The sequence below is a fragment of the Bos javanicus genome, chromosome 16 (assembly GCF_032452875.1).
Source record: "Bos javanicus breed banteng chromosome 16, ARS-OSU_banteng_1.0, whole genome shotgun sequence".
Lineage (NCBI taxonomy): Eukaryota > Metazoa > Chordata > Mammalia > Artiodactyla > Bovidae > Bos > Bos javanicus.
In genome coordinates, this window is record NC_083883.1 from 47,784,974 (window position 1) to 47,810,990 (window position 26,017).

General features: G+C 54.7%; 1 protein-coding gene across 5 annotated transcripts in view; it reads left to right on the top strand.

The window, feature by feature from the left end:
- The window catches only part of ACOT7 (acyl-CoA thioesterase 7), a 108,603-nt gene that overhangs the window by 72,427 nt on the left and 10,159 nt on the right, over window positions 1–26,017 (top strand). For 4 of the 5 annotated variants that reach the window (XM_061382920.1, XM_061382924.1, XM_061382921.1 and 1 more), the window contains exons 6-8: window positions 2,484–2,570; window positions 13,923–14,039; window positions 23,592–23,776. In XM_061382920.1, the coding sequence (XP_061238904.1) occupies window positions 2,484–2,570; window positions 13,923–14,039; window positions 23,592–23,776 (389 nt within the window). Of the gene's footprint in view, window positions 1–2,483; window positions 2,571–13,922; window positions 14,040–22,161; window positions 22,204–23,591; window positions 23,777–26,017 lie in introns of those variants that run through there. The other variant, XM_061382925.1, reaches the window with a different exon arrangement.

Genomic DNA, 26,017 nt, shown 5'->3' on the forward strand with positions numbered 1-26,017 from the left:
TGATATTTTAAACATTACTATAGAAAACTGGGGGACATCTCTTTGACTCGGTGGTTATAGTTATTTCAAATGGCTTGTCATTTGAATAAGTAGATGACATGACAAAGATTTTTGTGTGCTATTTCCATTGTTAGAAATTAAAAAAAAAATCTTTTGTCATTGTCCACCCGCAGACCTCTTAACTGGTCAGAGCAGTTCCTGAGAGCGGGCCAAATTTGAGGCTTTTCATTTCCATTCATGCTGTAAAATAGCTGCTTTGATGTTTTTTATGAGCAGGACACAAAGCGGAGAAAGCACCACAGGGTACTGCGTGGCTCTCGGTGCCTTTTTGTTCTTTGCAGAGAGAGGCCCAAGGGAGACAGTCCTTGAAGATCGGGTGTGTTGTGGGCTGCTAGTGCTGCCCTGGAGTGGTTCTCTGATGGCTGTGTTGGCAGAGGGACTTAGCTGGTATCCTCTGTGGTCCTCAGGCTGTGCCCCTCCACCCAGTCACCCCAGGCCACAGTAGGCGTGGCCATGGGTGCACCTGACCAGCAGGGGCCATGATCTCCTCCTGAGCAGAAAGAGGGTTTTGGGTGCTCTTCTCCACTTGGAATGAAGTTAGGAATGGGGCAGGGCAGCGTCTTGGGCACCTTCTCAGGGCCTCCCTTCTCATCCAGTGTAGTGTGTCCAGCGATGTTTCCTTGAGACCCAGTGTGGTTCCCCAATGATCTGGACTGTTCTGGACGAGCCCGGGCCTGGGAGGCAGCTGGGAGAGGAAGCATCTCCTCCCGGGGGTCGTCTGCGCTGACCACAGTCCCCGGGGACGCTGGGGGCCCTTGAGCACTTTCCCTGAGCCATGGAGCTACGCATGCCATCTGTTGTCTGGTTTTAGATGGCATCCTTGTGCCCCTGCTCCTGAGGGGTCCACATCCAGGTGGGTGGGCTGGAGGGTAGAGTCCTCAGAGCTGGCCTCTTGGCAGGGCATTCCCCACCAGCTCTGACACTGCGACAGGCTGTGGCTTCAGACACGTCCCTGGTGGAGGGTCCACCCAAGGCTGGTGCCAGGACCTCCCATGGCAGCTGGCTGCTGCCTCTGCTGGTCACACAGGGAGCCCGGAGAGCAGGCCAGTCGCCAGAACCCCCAGAGACAGAAGCTGACCGCGGATAACAATGAGAGCCCCGCGCCCTCCCCACCTCCCGAGCTGGAGCCGCTTCAAGGCCTCTGCCGCAGCCGAGGGCCCTCCCAGCCAAGAGCATGTCAACATGGTCGAGTCCCTCCCGCAGGGCTCTCTTGGAGCAGATGGCACTTCACATATGAGCTCGAAACTTGAGTCTAAATCTCTCTAAGCTGGGAGGCTTGAGAACAAATAGCAAATATCTTGAGTTTGGAAGTCAGTCCTCAAAACCCCGGCTCACAGGAACGCAGATCTTCCTGTTTCAACACCCCCACAGACAACCACACTTCCTGGGATCCCACGTGGAGGAGCACCACGCAGAGTCTCAGAGGCAACTGTCGATGCTGGGTGACCCGACCTGGGTCCTGAGCACCGTTACTTCCTGCAAAGGCTTTTCTGTCTACATCCAAACATGGGAAGGACCTTTCTTCACCTGCAGGGTGTCTCAGCCATTCAGGGGCCCAGCAGGCTGGCTTCCTCGGCAGCTCCTTCTTGCTGAGGCAGGAAGGGGCCACCCTCTCTGAGCACCAGCTGTCCGGGCAGGGAAGGCGGAAGCAGTCCCGGCAGGGGGTCTTCCCGGAAGCCCCTTTGTTGAATTACTCACACCTGTCAGAAGAGTCAGTGTTTTGAGGGATGGTGTCACTTTCTGGAGATGGGGCTTTATTGCATCTTCTTTTTTTTTAAGTGCAGCCTCTTATTAGAGATTTTCAGCAGCAGCCATGGCACATGGGTGAGGGGTGGTGGCTTGGTGCTCTGGGAACATGCACGGGGAACGCAGGAGGAAAAGCCAGCACCCCTTCCGGTGCTGCGTCTCTTGGGCCGGGTCGGCACCGAGGGCCAGCTGGAGTCCAGAGTGGGGTCTGGGGTCCCACACCTGCGGTGTTTCTGTCTGGTTCAGAGTCTCTACCTATTGTTGTGTTTAATGAAGTTGCAGCTTTCGAGAAGCTGTGTAATAAATTGCTAAAATGTTTACAGAATGGGGCATGAAAGTCGGATTGGTGACTGTGTCCTAACAGATGGCCACACCCATCCTGGGGGCTTATAGCCCAGAGGTGGTCAGTGGCTGCCCGTGGAGCAGGGCAGGGCTTCATTGGGGACACTGGTGTCCCCAAGGAAATGACATCACGACCCACTATCCAAGAGGCTAATTAATTCTCAAGCCTTACCCCCACGGACTGGAGCGTTTTGAGACCAGTGTTCCTTAGAGAAACCCCACCCAGGGTGGTGGCAATGACCATGTGAACATCAGGACAGTGTCGCACTGCGGGCCCCTTCAGCTGTGGAAACCGATCAGTCTTGTGACCTAATCTCTCTCCTTCATGATTCCAGAGCCGAACACGGTCAGCTACAGCCAGTCCAGCTTGATCCACCTGGTGGGGCCTTCCGACTGCACCCTGCACGGCTTCGTGCACGGAGGTGAGGACAAATGACCCTCGCTGTCCCTTCCCACTCACTGGTCCCTTGTTAGTCCCCCAGGAGGCCACGCTGCCATCTGACCCAGTTTAGGCTCTTGTGTTTAATGAAGTATGAATTTCAACTTTTAAGAAGTTGCATAATAAATTACCGAAATACTGTCAACGCGTGTTTTTCACACTGGTAAATCGAAGTCAAATGGGTAACTGTCCTAACGGAGGGTCACATGCAACCCTGGGAGCTTATGGCCATGAGACGTCTAATGGCTGCCTGTGGGTCAGAGCAGGGCCTTTGGGGGAACAGTGAGGCCAGCAGAGAGAGACAGTGTGACCCACCAAGAGAGAAGGGTCTTGCCTCTGGTGTTTGCATGTGTATCTTCCGTTAATCAAACTCCACCTCGGACAGCACAGGCCTTGGACTCCCAGCTTGGGGCCCACGGGTGGCACAAGAGAGGACTCAGTTCCAGCCCCGCTGCTTTAACGGTGTGTGACTATTTTCTCTGATTTGAGGAAAATGTAAATGGTACGTCATAGTCCAGAGTCTAACGGAGATAATTCTCTCAGATGACGTTAAAGTAAACTTAAAAAAAAAAAGGTTGATGTAAAGAAAAAACGTAAGGGGAAAAGTTGGGAAGCAGAGTGGCAGTTAGCAGAAGTTGTGTGGGCAGTGGGAGTCTGGGCACTACTCCTTTTGGCATACAAGTAATCCCTCATCCCCCAGGCGTGATGGGCACTTGTACATGCTATTCATTTGCATTCTTCATTTCCAATCGCCTTGAATGCCAAGCTTTCCTTTCTTCTCCTCTGTGAAAACTCCTATTCATCCTTCAAAACCCCATTCCAGTAGTGCCACTCCATGCAGGACTGCATTGATACTTCTACCTGGGGATGCCTCCGGAGCAGGGCTTAGTCTTAACTCTTTGCGTAGGCTCTGGGGTTTCACATAGAGTCAGAGAGATGCTTTGCAGAAGCTTGTTCTGGAAAGAAGAGACACAGGTCAGGCTCGGGTTGGAAAGCTTGGGGTGATAGGCCCTGGGCCTGTCAGAATCAGGGAAGGGGCCCTGATTTGAGATGTGTTTTTCAAGTTTGTTTCTTTTTTTTTTCACTAATCCTCTTTTTGTGTATTTCTTTTCCCAATTTCATGATAATTTTCCTCTTTGAACTAAGCGCTGGCCACAATGCCCTTAGATCTGATGAACTTGGTCCTACCTAAGGGAAGCTGTACTTCACAGCAAAGGGTACATTCTAGGCCGTGAATGTTGTGACAGTCAGGGTGTCTTTCTACTTAGAGAGCTGCCGTGGCCTCTGCAGCTTTGTTCTTCACTAGCCCCTGTATCCAACAGCCAGGCTTCTGGAACTGCTGAGAGCTGTCTCTGAGACGCGTTGTGTATAGTGTGCTCAGTCGCGTCCAGCTCTTTTGCAACTCCATGGACTGTAGCCTGCCAGGCTCCTCTGTCTATGGGATTCTCCAGGCAAGAATACTGGAGTGGGCACCCATTCTCTTCTCCTGGGGATCTTCCCAACCCAAGGATCGAACCCACATCTCTTTAATCTTCTGCACTGTAGGCAGATTCTTTACCACTGAACCATCTGGGAAGCCTTATAGAGCTCTGTTCTACCTGAAGTTTGCGAAACTCTGTGCTAGAATTTTTGCTTATTTTGTCCAGATTTTGGAAGTTTACTGAATATGGTATTTCTACCATCACTGTCTCCTTGGCAGTAAGTTTATAATCTTCAGTCCGATCTTTCCTCACATGATTGAGGTATTCAGGAAATGCAGGCAGCAAGGGAATTTTTGGAATCTTCTAGAAATGTATGGCATTTTGTTCTCATTTATGGAGCCTGTGTGGCTGCATTTAAAACAGTCATTTTTTAAAATACATGTTAAAGAAGTGTTTACAATGGCTTTATAATATTTAGTGCCTATTTTAGTAGGGATTTTGTGCTCACAATTTACAAATCATGCCTCATAATTTTACCAAACCTAGTCTTCTCTTCTGATGCCTCGTAACTCACTGGGAGTGAAGGAACAAAATAAACATCATGCAGAAAACACTGAGCACAGTGATCTTACTGTATTTTCCTATAGAGAGAATGCTGTCACCAAGGACGGCGTCTAAGTCATTTGAATGAAAGTCTTTCATAAACTATATGTAATTCGGTGGATGCCAATCACAGGAGAAAACAGTGAAGTGAGATGGCTGCTAATTTTGCTTTTTTTCAGGAATTCCATGCTGCGCATGTGTCTTAGAGAAACTCCTCTCCTGCCCTATTTTCTTTGGTTTGCACACATTGAGTAGTCTTCATCTTGAGGACTGGCTCCTACCCTGCCACTTAGAAAACACACACAGCACAGACCTGGGCAGCGCCGAGCTGGCATGAGATGTAGTGGGGAGGACTCCCATCAGCATGAGATGTAGTGGGGAGGGCTGGAGATCACCGATGGGACCCAGGACTTCCGTCGGCCCTGGCTGTAGGGACGGGGACTCTGATAACCAGTTGAGGGAATGAAAAGATGTGGGGAGTGAACTGGAGGGTGCAGAGGATACTTGTTTGCTGCGAGGGAAAGCAGCCTGACTGCTTCTCCTGGTGCTGACTTTCAGGGCCTCTGTGCAGCAGCGGCGGCCAGGCTTTGGGCTTCTGCCTTCTGAGTCCTCCCCTTGGAAGTTCTGGGATCTTGATCCAGGAGAGGCTGTTCCCCCTCCGCCCTCCCATCCCCCATGGTTGGCTGAAAGGGGTGACCTGGCAGCTGTCTGTGGGGTGTTTAGGTTCTTGTAACACTCAAGACCTTTTATAAACTCACCCCAAACCCCCATCCTTGATAAAAACACTTGGGGTAGGAATTGATTTTACTTCCCCAACATGATAAAAGCCTTAATGGGAGATCTTATTCAGAGGGGAGCCTGGAGGATCTTCCCCTGAGGTCAGGAGTCAGTCCGGTTAACATTGTTTCAGAGATTTTAGGCACCACGGTAAAACAGGAAAGAAAGCAAAGTCACAAGAACTGGCAGAAAAGAAGCAATGCTCTCTGGTTTTGCAGATGGCACAGTAACATACCTGGAGAGCCCAGGAGATTCAGTGATAAAAATAACTCAAATAATTAAAAATGCAGGAAGGTAGCAGCGTACAAAATGAATAATAATAATAATTATAGAAAAGCTTGCCTGAAATAGAAAAACTGCTTTTCCTTGTTTTGGTCTGCAGATCTGTTTGTTTTCTGCGGCGTGCTTTGTGTCGATGGATTTTTAACTCCATCACGACACATGACTTTTTCACATTTGATGAAAAGTGGGGGTGGTTTTGTGCCTTTGTCTCCTATTCATCTTAAAGGTCTCACTCCTTCTCCCGTGTTGGTTCCTGAATGTCCTTTGCCATGATTTCTCTCCTGGGGACTTGCCTTGCCTGGCCCTTTGTTGACTGTTTTCCACATGGCTCTCCCAGCCCAAGAGGAGCGTTGCCACCACAACTGGCCTGACGTGAAAGGAAGCCAAGACCGCTGGGCTTTTCTAAGGCCTGTCTGGCCGTGGGGGCAGATCAGAGAGGGAAGACCCCGGAGGGGGGGCCCTCAGCCTGGGCCCTGCCGCCCTGTGGTTCTCGGCTCCATGCGCTCACCTCTGACTCCCTTCTCCTTGACGTGCCTATTGTTCTCCTACCTTGATGTCCAGCCTGCCTTCCCACCTGGCCCCATTCACCTGCCCAGGGCCACACCCATGTCTTCCTGGAGCGTCCTGAGCTCCTCCCCAGCAGGCGGACACACCCTTGCCGCTTCACCCACCACGACCTCCATGCCTCCTCTCTTTTTAATGCAGTTTATATTGGATATAGCCAATTAACAATGCTGTGACAGTCTCAGGTGAACAGCAGAGCAGCCCAGCCATACACATACCTGTGTCCGTCCTCCCCCAAACCTTCTCGTCCTGGCGGGACAGCTCCCTGCTTCCTGCCTGCCATGCTGACTGTGGTTTTCTCAGGCACTCGCCTCCTGGCACCCCATCTTCCTACCCTGCCTGGCCTCTCTCCCACAGTGCTTTTGGAGAAGGAACTGAGTGAACATCCTGAGTGAATGGAAGACATCTTTTGGAAAGACGATTTGAGTTGACAGTGCCAGGTGGCTGTGTCCTGAGCGATCAGCAGCTTTTCTCTGTTAGAATCATGGGCGGTAACTCCAGCATGTGGCTCCCACATCCTCAGAACTGCTGGGTTGGGCCCACTCGGAGGACAGGCTCCGCCCTGTGTTTCATTGCCCCTGTTGTGGCCGGCTCCTGCAGGGAACCTGCCCCCATCTGCCTGACTCAGCAGGTGCTGGCACTTCCTGCTCTGCGCCTTGGACCGTCTGCTCTCCATCCCTCTGGCCCAGTCCCTCTCTTGTCCTCCCTGGAGCCTCCTGCCAAAGCTGGTGGGCTGGTCTGGCCCTCACGGTTCATCTGGCTTCCCCTGCCCAAGGCCCAGGGTCGCCCTCCCCTGCTTCCTCCGCCACCGCCATGCTTGCAGTCCCTGTGCTGTCCCGCCTTCCTGCCTGTCTTCCTTTCCTGCTGGCTTCGGGGACCCAGGCCCCATCCCAGCCTAGGCCGGTGGCTCCAGCTGTACAGCCCCTAGCCCACCCCTGACTCCAGCTGCCACTTGAAGCCTGGGACGGTTGGCACAGAGTGTCAGACACGAGTCCTGGGTTCCTCCCGGCCTTACCCCTGTGGTGGCGGCCAGACCGTCCTTCTGGTTGTGAAGCCAGGATTCCTATGGCCTCTGTGACTCAGCTTGTCTCAAAAGCTCTCTGTCTCACCTGTCAGCCAGTCCTTTGGGCTCCAGCTTCAAACATCAGAGTCTGAGTTCTTGCTGCTTCCACTGTCACCTCCAGGTCTGCATGTTCCCTTGGAAATGGCCTCATAGCTGGTTCGAGTTCCCTGACCGGTCTACTCAGAGCCGAAGGCAGATTGAGCTGGGCCTGCTCAGGCCCCATTGACAGCTGTCTGGAGGCCTGTCTTTGTGTTCAGGTCTCTGGAATAAGAGAATAGGCCTTTCCTGTCCACCCTGTGTAAGAGCCCATACTGCAACCTGCCTGCTTGCCAAGCTCACTTTCCTGCCGTGTAGACCCGCCACGCCAGCCCTAGGGAGGTGGGGTGCACAGCAGAGGGGGGCCCAGGTGAAGGAAGCCTGGGAGACGAGGCGTGGGGTCCGTGGGGGAGGCGCCTGCACAAACAGCATCTACTGAGTGTTTCTGGGTGGTTGTGAAAAGGCGTCCTGTGCGCCGGGGGGAGGACTGGGTTTCACTGAAGAGTACAGGACGCTCCTCTCAGTTCCGTGACCTCGTTTCATTGGAGCTCCTCCCTCGTGGTGGACAGGGCATCAGATCCATGGCCGGGGAGGAAGCAAGGAGGCGAGAAGGCGTGTTTTCTCTTTTTGAGGAACTTCTGGTCTCCTAGGGTCAAGAGATAAGGGGGCAAAGGCCGCTTTGGGCCCCCGATACTCCATCATGCGGCTGACGATTGCCTTGGTGACAGCCTCCTGCCTTCCAGTTCTCACTTTCTAAGAATCTCTGTTTCTGAAAACACCATCCTCTGCTGCTAAGGCTCCCTGTTCATCGGATGACAGGGTGGGAGCTGGGGTCTGGTCACAACCCTGACACTCCAGCTGCTGTGAACCAGCTTCTCCTGGGCTAGCTAGGAGGCTCCTGCTCGCTGGTCAGAGGATGCAGCGATGCCCACCCATGACAGCTTTCCTCCTGCCCACACCTGCCTGCAGGTTGCTCCCACACCTTGGACACAGGATGGCTCCAGTCCCCCCTCTTACCAAAATGCAGAGCATCTAGCTTGAGAAACCTGGTCAGCTGTATGGCCTGAGCATGTCCTCCTCTGCAAATGGACTTTTGGTTTTGGTCACCTGTTACCAGCTTTTGCTTTCTCTTTGGCCATGATCGTTGGGGGCATACCCCTGTCAATGTCCTTCCTGTTCCACATCAGGAATGTGAATTCTCCACTGTTGGTCCTCATCCTGAGAGCACAGTCCAGATACCCGAGAGGAAACTGACACCCATGGGAATGATTCTGGGTCTTGTGTGAACTTCAGCGAGGTGGCCACGTCCCTCCGGGAGGGGTCAGCGGAGAGGGGGGCTTGTGTATAACCACTGCCCCCGTTCCCTGCTCTCCGTGGCATTTGGAACAGGAATCTGCCTGCCCTGCTTCTCCTGTTGATTAGAACAGGGAAGGCATTGATTCTCAAGTAGCAGTGAGCGCTTGACTGACCTTCTCCAGCTCCCTGATATAGAATGTGAGCAGTGAGACCTGGCCTCGTGGCCAGGCAGCCCTTCTCCCTGGCCCCAGGTCTGCAATGCTCAGGGTAAGTGGGAGCCAGATGCCCCCTTTGACATTTTGTCCTTAGAAACGAGTCATCTTCACTACACTGTGCATTAACCCCCCAGTACAATCTTTATTAGCTACCTTCGTTAATACTCCTTTGTCCTTGGTGTCAGAGACCTGCAGGTACATTTGAAATTGGGAGTGGGGAGGGTGGGGCGGGGAGTGTGGGGAGGACTTACCTGGTTGTCCAGTGGTTAGCACTCTGTGTTTCCACTGTCGGGGGTACCGCTTCAATCCCTGGTCGAGGAACTAAGATCCCGCAAACATTGCAGTGTGGCCGAAAAAATAAATTGATTAATTTAAAAAATAAATAAAAAATAAAGAAACCTGGCAGGGAGAAGCCAGACAGTCTCAGGAGGCTGTCGCTCAGCTGGCTCTTAAAATAACTCCCCTTATAATTTCCAAAGGGTGGGCTAGTTAAAATAAGATGAACTTACTATCGTTTTCTTAATATAGGAGGCCGGCACCCACACTCTGTCAGCCAGGATTAAATATAGAAATGGGGGCATTGCAAATCGCCACCCACAGTGCAAGCAGAGGCAGTGACACCAAGCTGAGAGCTGCTAATGGCTGCTTTGGGTTTGCAGCAGGCGCGACCCAGTCAGCCCGGCGGGTCCAGGAAAAGAAAATTAAGCCTCTATTTTTAAGCTAGTCAACGTGTTGTCAATACTTTTTTTAAAAAAAGAAAAAGGAAAAGGAAAAAACAATCTGTAAGCAGTTAAATGTTAGATTCAGAAATATCTCTGGTACCTGATGTTTATCTGTATGTTAGTGGCCAAGCAGGTCTTCTTTTTTTCCCCTCCCATAATTCCCGAAATGAATGCAGAACTGAAGGCCAGCCGCTCCTACGGTTTTGTTGTCATCTTTTAAATGACGCATCTCGGGCAATTAGGACAACTCACAACAGGCTGTAACTTGCCAAGTCCTCCTCCCATCGTCAGCGGCACCTGTTGTACCTAACTGGGAAGCGGTTGGTGAAGTTTTTCAGTAGGAACTTAGAAAGAGGCAGTTTTGAGAAAACTCAGATGCTTGATATTTTTAATTGAAGTATTAAAAAAAGTAGAGGGGCGATGGTGGCTTCCCCTGACAGGACAGCGGTGGGAGGAAGCACAGCTACAAACCAGGTGACTGGGTTTCTGATTAATTAATTTGGCTGTGCTGCATCTTAGCTGCAAGATGGGCTTCCCTGCCCAGGGATCAAACCCGGGTCCCCTGCCTTGGGAGCTTGGAGTCTTATCCCTGGACCACCAGGGAAGTCCCTGTTTTTGTTTTTAAACAAAATTTACTTTTCTCAGTGGACGCACTGATTGTAATATATCTTGTCTGCAGCCATCAATAAGGGCGTTTTGTGGTGACAGTCCTTCTTTGCAAACGTCATAAAGGAGTGAAATTATGTGGGTTTTCTTGTCCTTTTCTGCAAGGACTGTTTTCTCTTAGCAGGGAGAACAAGAATATCTTAGACCAGACCCACGCAGCGACTCAGGGCTTACCCAGAAGAGGGAAGACGGCTCGTACTCAGTGTTTATTATTATACAGGCAGACCTCCTTTTACTGAGTTTCACTTGATTGCACTTCAAAGTTTTTTTAAACAAACTGAAGGCTCGTGGCAGCTCTGCGTGGAGCAAGCCTATTGGTGCTGTTTTTGCAGCAGCATCTGCTCCCTTCACGTCTCTGTGTCGCATTTTGGTAATTCTCCCGGTATTGCAGACTCGGTCATTATCATGTTTGTAACGGGGATCCATGATCGGTGATCTCTGACATTGCTGTCACAAAGAGATGATGACTCGTTGAAGGCCCTGACTGATCTTTTAGCAGTAGATTCTTCTCAGTTAACATGTGCACGTTGCTTTTTTAGACATAATACTATTGCTCACTCAATATTGACTGCAGTGCAGTAGAAACATAGCTTTTATATGCACTGGGGAACCAAAACATTTGTTTGACCCAGCTGTTTCTAAATTCCCTGTATTGCAGGGGTCTGGAACCGAGCTCGCAGAATCCCCGAGGTACCTGTAATCTCAGTTTTATGAGATCAGTCCCTTTCTCTCTGAGTAGCCCCCAGAGTCCGCTTTGCACACAGGACCCCAGAGGGCCCAGTTATGCTTCACGCTTCTCCATCGCATTTATGAGAACAGACTCGGGGCTGTGGGAGCCATGGGCACAGGTTTCTGCTTCCAGCTCTGACCTTGCACTTCCCACACACACACTGCGGGGGCTGGGAGTCCTGCCTGTGTAAGGCCAAACACTGAGCTCTGCGCACATCTGAGGTCTTCCCCAAAAGTTTTTCTGTGTCCTGAATGCTAAAATCTACCTGCTGTCACTTCTCAATGACCCCACCATGGTTCCGGGAGGCAGAGGTAATGGAGGTGGATAGGGATGGTCCAGGTGGGGGCCATGTGGAGCAGACCTCCCGTCCCTCGGGGCTGGGGTTCCTCCTCTTCCTGGTTACCAGCTGCCTGTGTATCACTGTCCCAGAACCCGGGATAAACCCCAAATTGGGGCATCATCTGACAATGGACGTGCATGGTGAGGTCATGCCTGCTCCTGATATGGGCACCAGGAGGCCATGGGCTCAGTCCAGGGTTGGTGCTATAAACACCATTGTTTCTTGTCAGGGCTGTGGGCAGTCCCAGTTCTCTCCCAGGTCTCCTAGGTCAGGTTTGTGTGCCAGCTGCTGGGGTGGGCAGGGGGCTTGTGAGACAGTACGCTAGTTTTGAGTGTGGAGTTTATTATCAGACACGCCCCTGAGCAGCTCGCCTGGCTCTGTGGATAAGATGCATACACTCTCCCCAGCCTCACCTGGGCTGACTATGGTTGTTACACAGGTATGGGCCCGAGGACTCTCTGTCAGAGCTGGCTCTGTGGGTCAATCAGAGTTCCTTTGGTCCTTGATCACTCAGTTGGCAGTCCTTTCTGAGTGCTGCATGGCAGGTTCGGAATTGGTCAGGACATGGGGACCACAAGGCGTGTCCCCACCCTGTGCAGCTTCCAGGTCACGTGATGCCGTGGTCTGGGCTGGTGGGGGTTCTGGCATCAGGAGCTCAGCCAGCTGCTCATGTTCCCCTTCTCCCACTCAGCTCGTGTGCCCTGGGCTTGGGGCCCGTCCTGGCCACACACACTAGATCCTGTAGTATTTTTAGTAACAGTGAAATCTCTTGTGGAACCTCTACCCACATTTTGGATAAATGGGGTCAAACGCTGGTTGACGGAGCTGATTGTTACTTGTGCCATATAGCCTGCTCTTAACAGCTTCTGCTTTTTAGTATGAACAAGTAAGGGATTAATTTTAGGTACTTTGTATGTTCTAAGCATTAATTCCAACATAAATTCTTTTTGTCCAACCTCCAAGTCTCCCCTCCCTTGGTGATACCACCAGGTAACCTGGGAACTCTGGGTGCAGGACCCCTTACCTTGCACACACTAATGTTACCCCCACCTCTCATCATGACCTTGAACTTTCTTTTCCGCAGTCTTGTCTTAGTCACAGGGAAAAAGCATATTGTTGTTGTTCATTCTCTAAGTCATGTCTGACTCTGCGACCCCATGGACTGCAGCACTTCAGGCTTCCCTGTTCTTCACCGTCTCCCGGAGCCTGCTCAAACTCATGTCCATTGAGTTGGTGATGCCATCCAACCATCTCATTCTCTGTCGCCCCCTTCTCCTCCTGCCTTCAATCTTTCCCGGCATCAGGGTCTTTTCCAATAAGTCAGCTCTTCACATCAGGTGGACAAAGTATTGGAGCTTCAGCTTCAGCATCAGCCCTTCCAATGAATATTCAGGGTTGATCTCCTTTAGGATTGCCTGGTGTGATCTCCCTTGTTTTCTTACATAACAGCTTTATTGAGATGTAATTCATGTATCATACAGCTTACCTGTTACAGGCCATTGATTTTTCTGTAGTGTATTCACAGCGTCACACAGCCATCACCACAGGCAATCGTAGAATACTTGCATCACTCCAAGGAGAGACCTCCTACCCACATGAGGAGCCAGTCCGCACTTCTCCTGAATTCCCTGTGCCCAGACAACCTTTAATCTGCTTTCTGTTCCTATGGACTTTCATATTCTGGATATTTCATATCAATGGAATCCTCTAATACGTGGTCTTTTGTATTTGACTTCTTCTACTCAGCATGATGTTAAGTTTCATCCATGTTGTAGCCTGTCATCAGCACTTGGTTTCTTTTTATCACTAAGTAATATTCCATCGTGGGGCTTCCCACGTGGCACAGTGGTAAAGAATCCACCTGCCAGTGCAGAAGATTTGAGTTCCATCTCTGGTCTGGGAAGATCCACCAGAGAAGGAAATGGCAACCCGCTCCAGTATTCTTGCTTGTGAAATCCCATGGATATGAACCTGTTGTTCATGGTGTCACAAAAGAGCTGGACCCGACTTAGCAACTAAACAACCACAATATTCTGCTGTGCAGATACACCACGTTTTCTTTGTCCTTTTAGCTGTTGACACACACCTGTGTTTCTCTGCCCTGGTGTACTATGAGTAAAGAAGGCCGTCATGAGATATGCGTACGAGCTTTTGTGTGGATGGATGTTTTTCTTTCTCTTGGGTGCACACCTAAGAGTGCAATTGCTGGGTCATGTGCCAGCTCTGTGTCCAGCCTTTTGAGAACCTCCCAGCTGTTTCCAAAACAGCTGCATGATTTCCATCCCCACCAGCCGTGTAGAGGGTTATGATTCTCCACCTTCCCTCCAGCTCTGTCTTCTGGCTTTCTTATGGCGGCCACTCCAGAGGAGGGCATGATGAAGCTTTCCTGGCAGGATAGGACACCTGTAGAGATTGGAGCAGGGTCATCACTTTGTCAGTGGCCTAGACCCTCAGCCGAGGTCGTCTCCCAAAGCTCCCAGGAAGCCCGGTTTTCAGCCTGAGCCTGTCGGCTTCAGCCCTACTGGTGGAAGCAGGGGCATCATTTCCCGTGACTTGTCTCCAGGATGGGCAGTGGGCTCCTCTCCCTCACATCTAACTTGCTGCCCGCCGTCCTCTGCAGGGGTCACCATGAAGCTCATGGACGAGGTGGCTGGGATCGTGGCCGCACGTCACTGCAAGACCAACATAGTCACGGCCTCCGTGGACGCCATTAACTTCCACGACAAGATCCGAAAAGGTAACACAACTCCACCAACAGAGAGGGGCTGCCTTGGCTACTTGGGTCTGTGTACAGTTTGCTTTTGGTTCACCCTTGCTCCCCCAGGCCCTGGTCTCTGCCCATTTGCCAGAGAAACAGAAGCCAGAGGCCTTTATCCCGCTGTGATGTTGTTCCGTCTCTAAGTGGTGTCTGACTCTTTACGACCCCATGGACTACAGCACGCCAGGCTTCCCTGTCCTTCACTGTCTCCTGGAGTTTGCTCAAATTCATGTCCAATGAGTTGGTGATGCTATCTAACCATCTCATTAAGGGGCATCCTTGGTGGCTCAGACAGTAAAGAATCTGCCTGCAATGCAGGAGATGCCAGTTCGATCCCTGGTTTGGGAAGGTTCCCCTGGAGAAGGACATGGCAACCCACGCCAGTATTCTTAGCTGAAGAACTTCACAGACAGAGGATCCAGGCGGGCTCTAATCCATGGGATTGCAGAGTCGAACAAGACTTAGCGACTAACAGTTGTCACTCTTTCCTGCTAAAGAGTGGCATAAACTTACCCTCTTGAGGGGCCCAGGACACACAGCCTTGTGAAGGCCCCACATGCACAGTTGCTGCTGCCGCACAGTGGTGGCGTAACCTCTTGGGGAGGGGAGATGGATCTCCTGTGTCGTCAGCAGTGGGCAGGTCAGAGCAGTAAGCCCCCAGCCCTCAGCCCATCTGCACCACCCAGCACAGAGCTGGTGGCTTTCCCAGCAGAGATCAGTCCCAGTCCCACCCGGAAATGGTTCCGTGCTCGTCTGAAGACATACAATAACTGTCCCCTCAGTCCGTTGTGTCTTCTGAGATGAGGCTGTGCACCCCTGGAGAACAGCCCTTCCTTCACTCTGGGGTCAGGGGTCCAGGCGGTGAGAGGGACAGAGAGAAGGTGGGGCTGACAGAGAGAAGGCGGGGGCTGACTCCTTGCTCCCGGCCTCGGGCAGCAGTGCCAGGGGTCCAGGCCTCCGAGGCCGCCTCCAGCTGGGGTCCAGCCCAGCCGCACGCGCACGCCTGCAGACATGCTTGGCAAATAAGTGCTGCCTGCTAGGGACAGAGCAGCCTGAAGCGGAGCTGTAGGCGCCTCCCCTCCCGGCCTGGTCGAGAGCGCATCATCTGACCCACGCTGGCCTGGGGTGGGTGCTTTAAGGGAGGGAAGGGGTGGTCTGTGGCTCCCCGCTTTCAGAACCCCTTCCCAACTAGTAGGTGTTTGCCTCAGATGCAGACCACAGTCCTTTTAGAATTTGCCCAAAATGAGTGGGTCTTGTCCGTCTTGGCAGGTCCTCCCAGGGCCTTGGTGCTGTATATGGGGTGCTATGGACGTTCAGGAAAGGAAGGATCCTCTCCAGCCATGAGTCCTGGCCCCTCCTTTTCTGAAACTGACTGCTCCCTGGGTAAATCACTGTGATCACAGCATCCTTGTTAAACACGATGTCAGAACCCACAGTGGACACCATGCTTGTTCAGTGCATCCCCAGTGCCCTCTGAGAACCGCCAGCTGAGAAGCAAAGCGGTGTCCTCCAGAGGCGGCCAGTTCCTCCAGGTCAGCCCATCAGCTGACTTGCTTCAGGTCAGTGGTGCTTCACTGCTGAGGGGAAGGCCCCAGAGGGTGAAGTCTGCCTTTGTTAGAAACAGGGAGTCCACCCCTCCTCACCCCTGACTCTTCACACTTCATCCCTCTTGTGACCAGAATCACCTTTCAACAGGGAGGTCGGGGAGGTCAAGGAGATGCTCATTGGGCAAGGAGATGCTCAGTTGGTTCGTTTTGAGGGAACACTGTGAACCCTGGCCAGAGGAGAGCACTTTTGCTGGGGACGCATTGAAACCTGGGAGATGTCAGGGCAATGTGGGTGCAGAAAAGTTAGTCTTATTCCAAAACACAGGGAAAAGGGGACTTCCCTGGTGGTCCAGTGGTTGAGACTGCACTTCCACTGCAGGGGGCACAGGTTTACTCCCTCCTTGGGGAACTGAGATCCCACATTCCTCAGGGCATGGCCAAAAAAACCCCCCAAAACACAGTGAAAGGGGTCTTCATTTTCACAAGCCGTGCTTTTCTGGTGGAACATTCCACTGTGGATGAGGTGAGAGTGAGGGCTGGGCTGTGGGCTGCCCCCCACGACGTTGAGTCCTCTGCACCCCACACCCCCACAAATCCCTCACAGCATCAGAGCCTTGGCCTTGAGCCTGTGCAGCCCGCGGCCCTGGAGCTGGGCCTCCTGGCCTGGGGAGCCCCAGGGAGCAGAGAGAATGTTTTCTTTTCACGGATCACATTTTGCTTTGTGTATAAAGGAATGTGGGCCAAGCTGAAGTCACAGTTATGGAGTCTGGCCCGTTTCAGTGCAGTGTCCCCGGGGCCATTAGACAGTGTCACACCTTATTTGTTGTTTTTCCCGAGGAGTGTCCCTGTGTGAAGCTGTCGACTTCTTCACTCCCCCCTCGCCGTGGCTCGAGGAGGAGGAGCCTGGCCGCTTCAGACAGTTGTCACGTGTCATGTTCGACATGGAGGAGCAGAGGCCCCAGGGGAACTGCCGCTCCCCTGCCACTCGTCCTCTCTCACTGTCTGCTCCTTTCTGGGGATGTGTAGGGCGAGGCCGGCTGTGCCTGGATGACCCTGCGGGCTCAGGGTTCCTGGCGCCGGGCATCAGAAGAGTGTCAGACACTTGGTGAAGGGGTGGTGTTGACATTCCCCATGGTTCCGCTTCGATTTTCTGATGCAAATCTGCTGAGATGGCTGTGAGCCCGTGGGGCTCTCAGGGCGCGGACCGTGAGCTGCTGCCGGCCCTTGGTCTTGGCCGAGAGGGCGGGAGCCGATGCCACCGCGGCGGGGAGAGCTGCATGGCTGTGTCCAGTTCTGCTGGCAGGAATGCAGGGCAGCAAGAGGGCATGTGAGTGTTCCTGGGAGGCACAGCAGTGACCACAGCCTGGGGACTCCAGGTGTCAGCGGTGTGTCCCCTCCCCGTTATGGAGGCCAGGTGTGCCTTTGGGGGCCATTATTCTGATGACCATAGGTGGGGTCTTAGCAGAGGGGGTGTGACTTTCTCTGACTCCCCTGTTTCAGCATATTTCATTAGAACAACAGCTGGAATGGAGAGGAGGCCAGGCCTTTGGGTTGACCAGCTTCTCAGATCTCAGGCAAGAACTGCTCTGCTCTGTCTTTGTCCAGCCTCCAGGGAGGCTGCTTCCTCAGAGGACGGACATTGGTGCGCTGTCAGCAAAACCCAGCCCGACCTGTGGCTCAGTGGTCAGTTGGGGGGGCGGACGGGTGTCTGTCAGGAAGCCATATGTGCAGCTTTGTGGCATGAAAACATCGCCCAGAAGGTCAGAGGGCAACTTTGAATTTCAGCCCCAGTGGGTGTGTACTGAGAGGGGGCTCGGTGGCACCCACACTTCTGACACAGTGGGGACAGTGCTGTCTCATAGGATTGTGGCAGGTTTGCTGTTACCAACCAGATTCCTGGAGCACACCATCACTGCCGCCTGGACCATGGAGGGCCCACCCTTATACCCTCTTCAACACCCCCACCAGCCCACATTCACGGTCTTTAACACCGGTGACCTGTCCTCCTGGTGACCCCACCAGGTTCAGCCCAGCCCCTCCACCGGCGGGCCCTGAAAGTCCTCCAGGGTTTGTCCCCCTTGCCACTGGGGTTGGCGGGTTCGGGGGTCTTAGTGGTTGTGCAGAGAATCAAACTCGAGCCAGGCCATTGAGGTGGAGGAGGAACACTTTGTCCACGAGTTGGGACTTGGGGGGAGTCCAGTGTCTTACCTGAGACCCCTCAGAAAGTGGTACCGAGGTGAGGCAGTGCTGGGGTAGGGCACAGGGGACCCCAACCACCCGCCTGATAACAGGGCTGCTGGCGTTAGTCAGGGCAAGCTGGTGAAGCCCAAAGACCTGAGCTTCCTTTCACTTGCTCCATTTCTGATTGTCTTTTTTTTTTGTTGAGATGCTAAAATGCTAAGAAAAGTGAAAAGGGGAAAATAGTTGCCTTTGCTCTAGTGGTTTTGGAGGCCTTGGGTAGGAAAACCTACAGGTGACCTACCCTTCTCTTGTGGAGAAGTGATCCCTCCAGACTATCAGGGTGGGACGCGAAGTCTCTAGAAGATGCTTGTTGTAAGCACGCTTGCTGCCCCAGCTTCTTGGAGCTTAGATGCTGAGCTCTTCTCAGAGTTTGCAGTGCTTGGCAGTGTAGCCTTAGGAAGAGCGATGTTTTAGTGTTTCGCTTTCTTTTCCAAATCCCTGTCTGAAACCTGCCCTGGCAGAAACACCGTGTGCAGGGGGAGCTGGCGGCCCTCTCAGAGGGCCACTCGAGGCAGCCCCACCGTGATTTAGAAAAGGATCGGCTGTGGCCTACGGCTCGGCTCACTGCAGGCGCCCCTTCTGTTTAACTCTGGTGCCCGTTGCTCACTTTCGAGTGCCAGGCATGGTGCTGAATGCTTTACACAATTACCCCTCACTTAGGGGGATACGATTGTCCTCCCCGATGAGACTGGAGCCCTGTTATCCCCAGTTTTCTGATCTGGAAACTGCTGGTCAAGGGATTAAGGAAACTGACTGTGGCCGAAGGGCGGGTCCATGGTGGAACCTGGCGGGGACAGTGAGTTCCAAGGTCGGAGCTCTCGAACCCATGCCTGGTGCCCTCCCACCACCCTCCGGGCCTGAACAGCATCCACTGCCAGGGCCCAGGGGCATCAGCCTTGGTGACGATGCTGATCAGGTGCAGCACCAGCCACCGTAGATGCTCACGCTGGACTGCCAGAGTGATGGTTCCCCCCTCACGTGTATGTGAGACTCCAGACTGAAACAGGACTGAGGGTTCTGCAGCCATTGGCGTCTGGCCCCAAGGAAGGCCCGGCTCTGTCTGTGTCCCCTCATAGTCTTGGCCCAGGGACCCCTTTTCCTGCTGAATTCGGACAGTTAGAGGCAGACAGTTCAGTCTCTGCTCCCAGCAGCTCTGTGATCTGCTTACGTCAGGTTTACCCACACGAGCCCCCCAGCACCGTCCCCACAACGGTCAGTAGCCACATGTGCCGTGATTCAATGTCGGTAATGAAAGTGTCGGTAATGAAAGTGTCAGTAATGAAAGTGCTACTCCCTGGCCAGCAGGCCCGCGATCCTCCCAGAGGCTCCAGGAGAGAATCTGCTTCTTCCTTTTCCGGCTTCTAGAGGCTCCTGTACTCGCTGGCTTGTGGCCTGTTGTCCACCCTTATAGCCACAGCCCAGGATCTCCCTGACCCTGCATCTGTGGTCACGGCTTCCTTGTCCTCTCACGAGGACTGCTGTGATGACCTTGGGCCCACCTGGGTGATGCAGGCTGAGCACCCACCTCAAGATCTGTAAACTCATCCCACCTGTGAGGTCCCTTTGTTCTGGTCCCTAAATTCCAGCTGACACAGAGAAGCCAGTAAGGCTCTAGCCCACTTCTGAGCTCTGCCTTTTCCCCAACCCTGGTCTCACCCTGTGAGCCCTGGGGACAGGACACTGGCAGAAACCCCAGGAGAGCAAGGGGCTTCTCAATCCTTGTGGGATAGGAAGTGCTCCCCCTCTGTGGCCAGCCTCCCAGCAGTGGGCATGGGCCCCTCTGAGGTTCGGAGATTAGGGATGATGGGTGGAGGCAGTGAGCTTCCTGGCTCATCACAGAGTGTTTGCACTAGAACTAGGGTCCCTGAGAGCACAGCTGAGTCCCCACCTCTCAGACAGGCTCCTATGCCAGGGACGCCCCTGTGGGTCCAGCCTTGAATGGAGTCACTCCTCAGCCTCAGATCCAGTCCCATGTCCTGGGACCCAGGTGGAAGGGCAGGGGTTCATCCGTGTCTTCACCGCTGAAGAGCTGGAGGTCCCTGCCCGGTGCACTCGCCCGTTTGATTCATTGCGACAGTGTCAGAAGCAGCTTCTTGCCTGATGCAAATGTGCCTGCTGCAGAAAGAGAGGAAGGAAGTGATTTGTTTTAAATGTCACTTATTATTACCTTGTTGGAAGGACTCTTCTCATGCCCTCGAGACACCGCAGGGCATTCCGCGGGCACTCTCTCCTCTGGGGTTTCAGACACCTCCCCCACCCTTAGGGCTGTGCGAGAAGGACACTCAGACCCCAAGACATGACAGTCCTGGGCTTCCGTCCACTCGCTCACTGTGCAGGAGTGACCTCTCAGAGAGACGGCCGTTTGCAGACGAGGAAATCAAGGCACAGCAGGCTCCAGGCTTGCCCCCGCCCAAGTTCAAACCTAGGGCTGTGGGACTCCCAGCACCCGTGGGCCCCAGGGCTCTTCCCCAGGGCACCGTAGCCTGGGGAATTGGCAGGCCCCCCGGGTGGCTCCGGGCCTGGAAAGCCTGCCCCTCGTGGGGACGGTCTGGCTGTGTCAGGGCTAATCTATCCCTGCTTCTGTGACTCAGAGGAGAACTGGGTGGTCCCTCCTGGCCTCGCTTTCTGGGATCCCACCCCATCCAAGGTGGCACGTGGTACCCAGCGCCCGCGGGAGATACTGTTTTTCCACCTGAGCGTGTTTCACCAATCTTAAACATGCTGCCGTCCAGGTGGATTTGGGTGTGTGATCTAGTGGGACAGTCCCCGCCCTTTGGACCACTCTGCCAGGGCCACATGCGTCTCACTGCCCACCGTGGGGCACCCTTGAGCACGTGGCAGGTCACACCTGCCCTTGCAGTTTCTGAGACAAAGTGAACAGGAGCCCAGCTGGACTCAGACTGGGGTCGTGCCCTACCCAAACAGGTCCCCACTGTCCGAGGCTGAGGGTGAGACTGGCTCAGCGCCCCCGGAGGTGGTGGCCCTGCCCCTGGCCCCAGGGAGGAGGGAGGGAGCTTGGCCTTGCCGGGCTGCTCTGACAGAGGCGGCCACCGTGGTAGCTGAGGTGAAGCGTCTGCAGGAGGGGCCCCATCCGGTTGGAGTCTGCCGTGGCCACTGTCCACACAGGGCCACATGTTGGTTCAGGGGTGAGGGGCGCCCACTCTCATGGAGCCCCCAGGCTGTGAGGGAGCTGAGCAGACCTGCAGGTGCCTGGACCTGGAAGCCTGGAAGGAGGAGAGCTCTGTTCCAGAAAGAGGTGCCCGTGTAGAGGGTGGATGAGGTGGGGCAGCGTGGGGGGTGGTCTGTGGAGTGGGTGTGTCTGTTTCTACAAAGCTGGGCCCATCGCTGTGACCCCCACCTCTGTGGACTGACCGCTCCATGCTTTCAGGTTCTGGGGGGAACCAGACATGGCAGCGGCTGGTGGGAGCCTTCCTGGCTCCTGGGAGCTGACAAGCCATGGATGTAGCCAGAGCTACCCTGGGGTGTGACTGACCCCATCCCCAGTGATGACCGCAGACCTCAGGATTGTGTGGGGTGTACTTTTCCAGCCAAGGGTCAGGGAATGGTGGCCCTTGGCTGCACTGGAGTCTCTTCTTGTCCATTTCAAATCCAGTTGCTGCCCCTCAATTACCGAGTCTGGCTTTCTGTTTTTAAGCACCTCCATGTGGGGCAGCCAGGGGTGAGTGAAGCCTGGGGCTCGTGAGGCAGGAGTGTTGCCGTCTCCGAGAGGTGGAGGCTGGTGCTGGGGCTGTACTGAAGCTTTCCCGACTTCTAGGAGGCAGTCATTGTGTCTCCTACCATGAGTGGCTCTCAGGACCATGTCCCCTCGGGTCTCATGTACATCATCAGCCTGCTTCGTTTCCTGAAGTCAGTTTTGATGAGAAATTTCTTCACATTTCTACCCAAAATGATCAGCCGTGTGGTTGGTGGGGGGCTTACACAGGAGATAAGGCATGGGTGTGTTTTCACTTGTTCTTTGAACAAATGGTTGTTAAAAGGCCCTGCATTCATTGCCCCTGCATCCCTGCCCCTTGGCTGGGAGCTCTGGTGAGTTTCCTCTTGAGGAAGGGGCTTGATCCTGCTTCTCAGCAGGTAGCCCCCCAAGCCCTCTGTCTGGTCGTGGGTGAGAGGGTGCTGGCCGGCACTGTGGTAGGCTGATGGGGATGGGTAGGGATGCCGGGAGATCCTCAGGGACGCCCACCTCCCCTTCCTACTCCCCTAGAGATGGCCCATGGGGGCCACGTGGGGGCTGTTCCCAGGGTGGGCCTAGGCACTTTGCCCGTTGCTGACTCGTTGGCCTTCCTTTCCCCCAGAAGTGGCCATGTGTGACACGGAGCGCTCCCTGTGAATATGGGGTGAGTGTGGCACAGAGCATCTGTACTTTATAACACGAATAACTGCTCCCGCTTCTGATTGCCCACACGCTGACCCCTAACCATCACCCGCTGCCCCGACTCATCTGTCCTCCTGGTCTCTAAACATGTCTTGTGGGGCTGTCTCTGTGGAGCTGGGACGTTGGGGTTCTCGGGTATTAGAAGGTCACTGCAGCCAGCTCTGGTCTAACCTAGACAGGAATTTCCTTGAGCCTGGCCCAGAAGCAGGCTGATTTGGGGTGGTGGTCCTGGGCACGTGTCAAAGGAAAACCCTAAGCATCAGTGCTGCCTTGGGGTACAAAGCACTGTCAGTGGTGGTAATGAGTGCACTACATGCCTGCCACCACCAGGCGGGAGCCTCAGCACCTGGCTTGTTTCATGCCAGCCCGTAGTTACCCCGAGGGGCAGCTAGAGTCTGTTTATAGGAGAAAAACTGGGCTCCATGAGATTAAGTCAAAGGAAGGGAAGACCAAGGTCAGAGGTTGCAGGGAGCCTGTGACTGGGAGAGACGCTCTAGGGTAGGTGTTCAGGACCCAAGGGTGTGGGGAGTGCAGAGAGGTTGGGTGGCGGCGGGGTGAGAGCAGGGGACCCCCCCCCCCCCCGCAGGACAGTATCACAGGAACGTGTGACCGTCTGCGATGGAAACTGCTGGAGTTGGGAGGTGGGGGCATATGGGGACTCTGACCACAGACAGGGCCACGGGGGTGTCTTTGGAGGGCAGATCTTTGGCTCAGGGGAGAGTGCTGGTCCCATGGGCAAGACTGGCGGGGAGGAGAGCCAGACAAGACAGACGCAGCCCCACCTGGGCAGAAGGTAGGAAGGAGACATGGGCTGAAGTGCAGATGGTGGCTCCAGGGGACTTAGGACCATGGTCAGCATGAAGGCTTGGCCTGACCATACATGCAACCCTGCCGTCAGACCAGCATCCGGAATGTTAGAGCCAGCCAGGAGGGACTGGGGAGCGTGGAGGAAGGTTCTTTAGTGGCCCTTAGAGCAGCTGGTGGGTGGTGGGAGGGCAGCCATGCAGCTCCAGGGGCACAAGTAAGGCCAGAGCGTGGTCAGCACAGATTAAGCCTTAACCTGCCGAGGGGCCTGAGAGCGGGTGAGGGGGCCAGCACCCTTCCCCAGACGCTGCCACTCCAGGGGTAGAGACCCTCACCTGGGTGGCCACCGGGATCCCTTCAGCTCTGAATGTTTCCATAAGTGAAGGAGGCCCACTTGCTGACCAGAAAGCGAACACTCAGGGGCTCCCGTGTGGTGTCGCTGTGACATCCTACAGTGAGGACTGTGGTCTGCTGTCTCACTGGCGTCTGCAGCGTCCTCCCTACCCGGTCTGGTCTGGCCGCCCTGACCCACTGTCTGCTCCGCAGGCTGTGTCATCACCATCTCTGGACGCATGACCTTCACCAGCAATAAGTCCATGGAGATTGAGGTCTTGGTGGACGCCGACCCCGTGGTGAACAACTTTGTGAAGCGCTACCGGGCCGCCAGTGCCTTCTTCACCTACGTGTCCCTGAGCCCGGAGGGCAAGTCTCTGCCTGTGCCCCAGCTCGTGGTGAGTGACCCCTCTGGCCCGTGTGTCCTTGGGAGTGACTGACCCCCATGCTGGGCCAGCCTGCTGGGCACTCACTGGGCTTCCAGAAGAAACTGAGTCACAAGAGTCTATTATGGGCCACTGGGCCCCCCTCCACTCCTGAGGGGCCAGCCACCTTGGCTGAGGTGCAGGTCACACGTGAAAGCCCATCCCTGGGGGCGCGGGGGAGAGGCTGGGCAGACAGTGTGAGAGGTGATGCCCCTTACAAGCTCCTTGCTGAGGGATAAGCATGCTGCCCTTGGGGTCCTGACGCTGTGTACGATTGCTGGAGCGGGGTCGGGAGAGAGGACCCTCCCAGGGTGAGCTCTCAAGGAGACCCTGGCCTGAGTCCTGCATGATGAGGCCAAACCAGACCCCGCACCTTAAGGCTGGGCCTCATGGCCTTTCCCAGCCTGGGCGCAGGCAGGCAGCTACCACCACAAGCAGACCCTGGGTCTCCAGTCCAGGCACAGATCCTGGAGGCCTCAACCCCCAGCAGGGTTCCCTTGGAACTGGCCTGGGTTCTACAACCCAAGAGGCTGCTGTTGGGGCTGCTGGGGGTGAAGGTTATGAGCATTTTCTTAATTTGGAAAAGAGAAGGTTGGATTCGCTGAGCATGTAAGGATTTCCCTCCCTCTTGCCATCCTCCTCAGCACCCCCCCACCAACCCCCATCTCAGCTCTTAGCACCTGCAGGTCCCCAGCGCTCAAGGCCACAATCACAGGAGTCTTCCCTCCCTCACGCCTAGCCCTGCCTGGTCCTGGGGCACCACCCTGCTCCTGTCTGGGATCACTGACAGCACCTCCTCCTGGTCCCTCCCTCCTTTACACACTCACCCACGCATACACACACACGCACACATACACTCTGTTCTCCAGCACAGGGGTGATTTGTTCTCAGCTGTGCAGATCTTGTCACTTGCCTGCTGAAACTTCAGGATTCTGGTTCATTTAGAATAAAACCCATGGTCCTAAGGCTCATGCCTTGAGGGTCTGTGCACCCCGCCCTTGCCACCCACTCCACCCCAGCCTGCTCCTGCCTCACCTGGAGCCCTGCTGCCCCCACACAGGTTCTAGGCCACCTGCAGGGGTCAGTCCTCACCCCCCAGGGTGAGCCCAGTGTCTCCTCCTTGGAGGAGCCTCACTGACCCCCGTCCAGCATCCCCATCGTGGTCTGGCCTTGTCCCCACCCTGCCCTTCTCCAAAGCACCAGCCCCCCGATTTGGTGATGCTGGTCACTTGCCGATTGTCCTGCCCCCACTTGTCTGAGCCTCATGAAGACTAGAACACGTGTGCTCCCTAGAGGTCACTGGGGCTGCAAGTTTCAGTACTTGGGGGTGCTCTCTGGAAAGTGCATGAATCCTGCTGTGTGCAAGGCCTGAAGCGAGAGACAGGCAGTGTGGGTGCTCAGAGGAGCAGGGTGTGTGCTGGGCTGGTGGCTTCCACCTGAGGGCTGTGAAGTGGTGCCCAGGGGGTGAGCAGGAGCCCCCAGAAAAGCCAGTGGGTAAGGGCCATCTTGGGAGGTCCCAGGAGATCAAATGCTAGCAACTTTGCATGAGCTAGCCATGGGAGAGCCCAGGAGTTAGGGAGCAGAGGCGGCCAGGATTGGGGATGGGGGGGCAAGTGGTGAGGAAGCCTGGCACTCGGTAATTGTGTATGGAAGGAATGAATGAACAAATGAAGGAATGAATGACGTGTCCAGATTTCCCTTGAGGCTAATGAGAGCTTTATAATCTCACACATTCCTTAGTGATGCTATCTGGTAAGTGCCCTGCCTGGAGCTCTGAGTCCTCTGCCTGCTTCTCTCGGCCAGGCTCAGCCCGGCCCTGGGGGCCAGGCTCCCCTGCACGTTACCCTCTTACACTGGTGAGGACCCCCTCAGCCCAGCAAGGCTGAGTCACTTGTAGACGTTCACACAGCTGGCCTGTGGGAGCCTGGGTGTGGAGAAGGCCTCTTTGTTCAGGCTGCTCCTGGTTGGTCTTGTCAGGCCCTGGGTCTGCCACTAGGGGGCCAGGAGGACGCCAGAATCCCCAGCTGAGGTTGGGCTGGGCTGTGCTGAGCACAGAAGCTTGGGCAGGGGTGGGGGTGTGTTGGGGTCTCCAATGCCTGGCACTTTTGTGGAAGTGGCTGGCAAGTGACTCGGGCCCCCTGCCAGTCTGAGCCCTGCTTCCAGAAGCGCCTCCCAGGGCTGCCACCGCCCCCGCCGTGTCTGTGCCCCACGCAG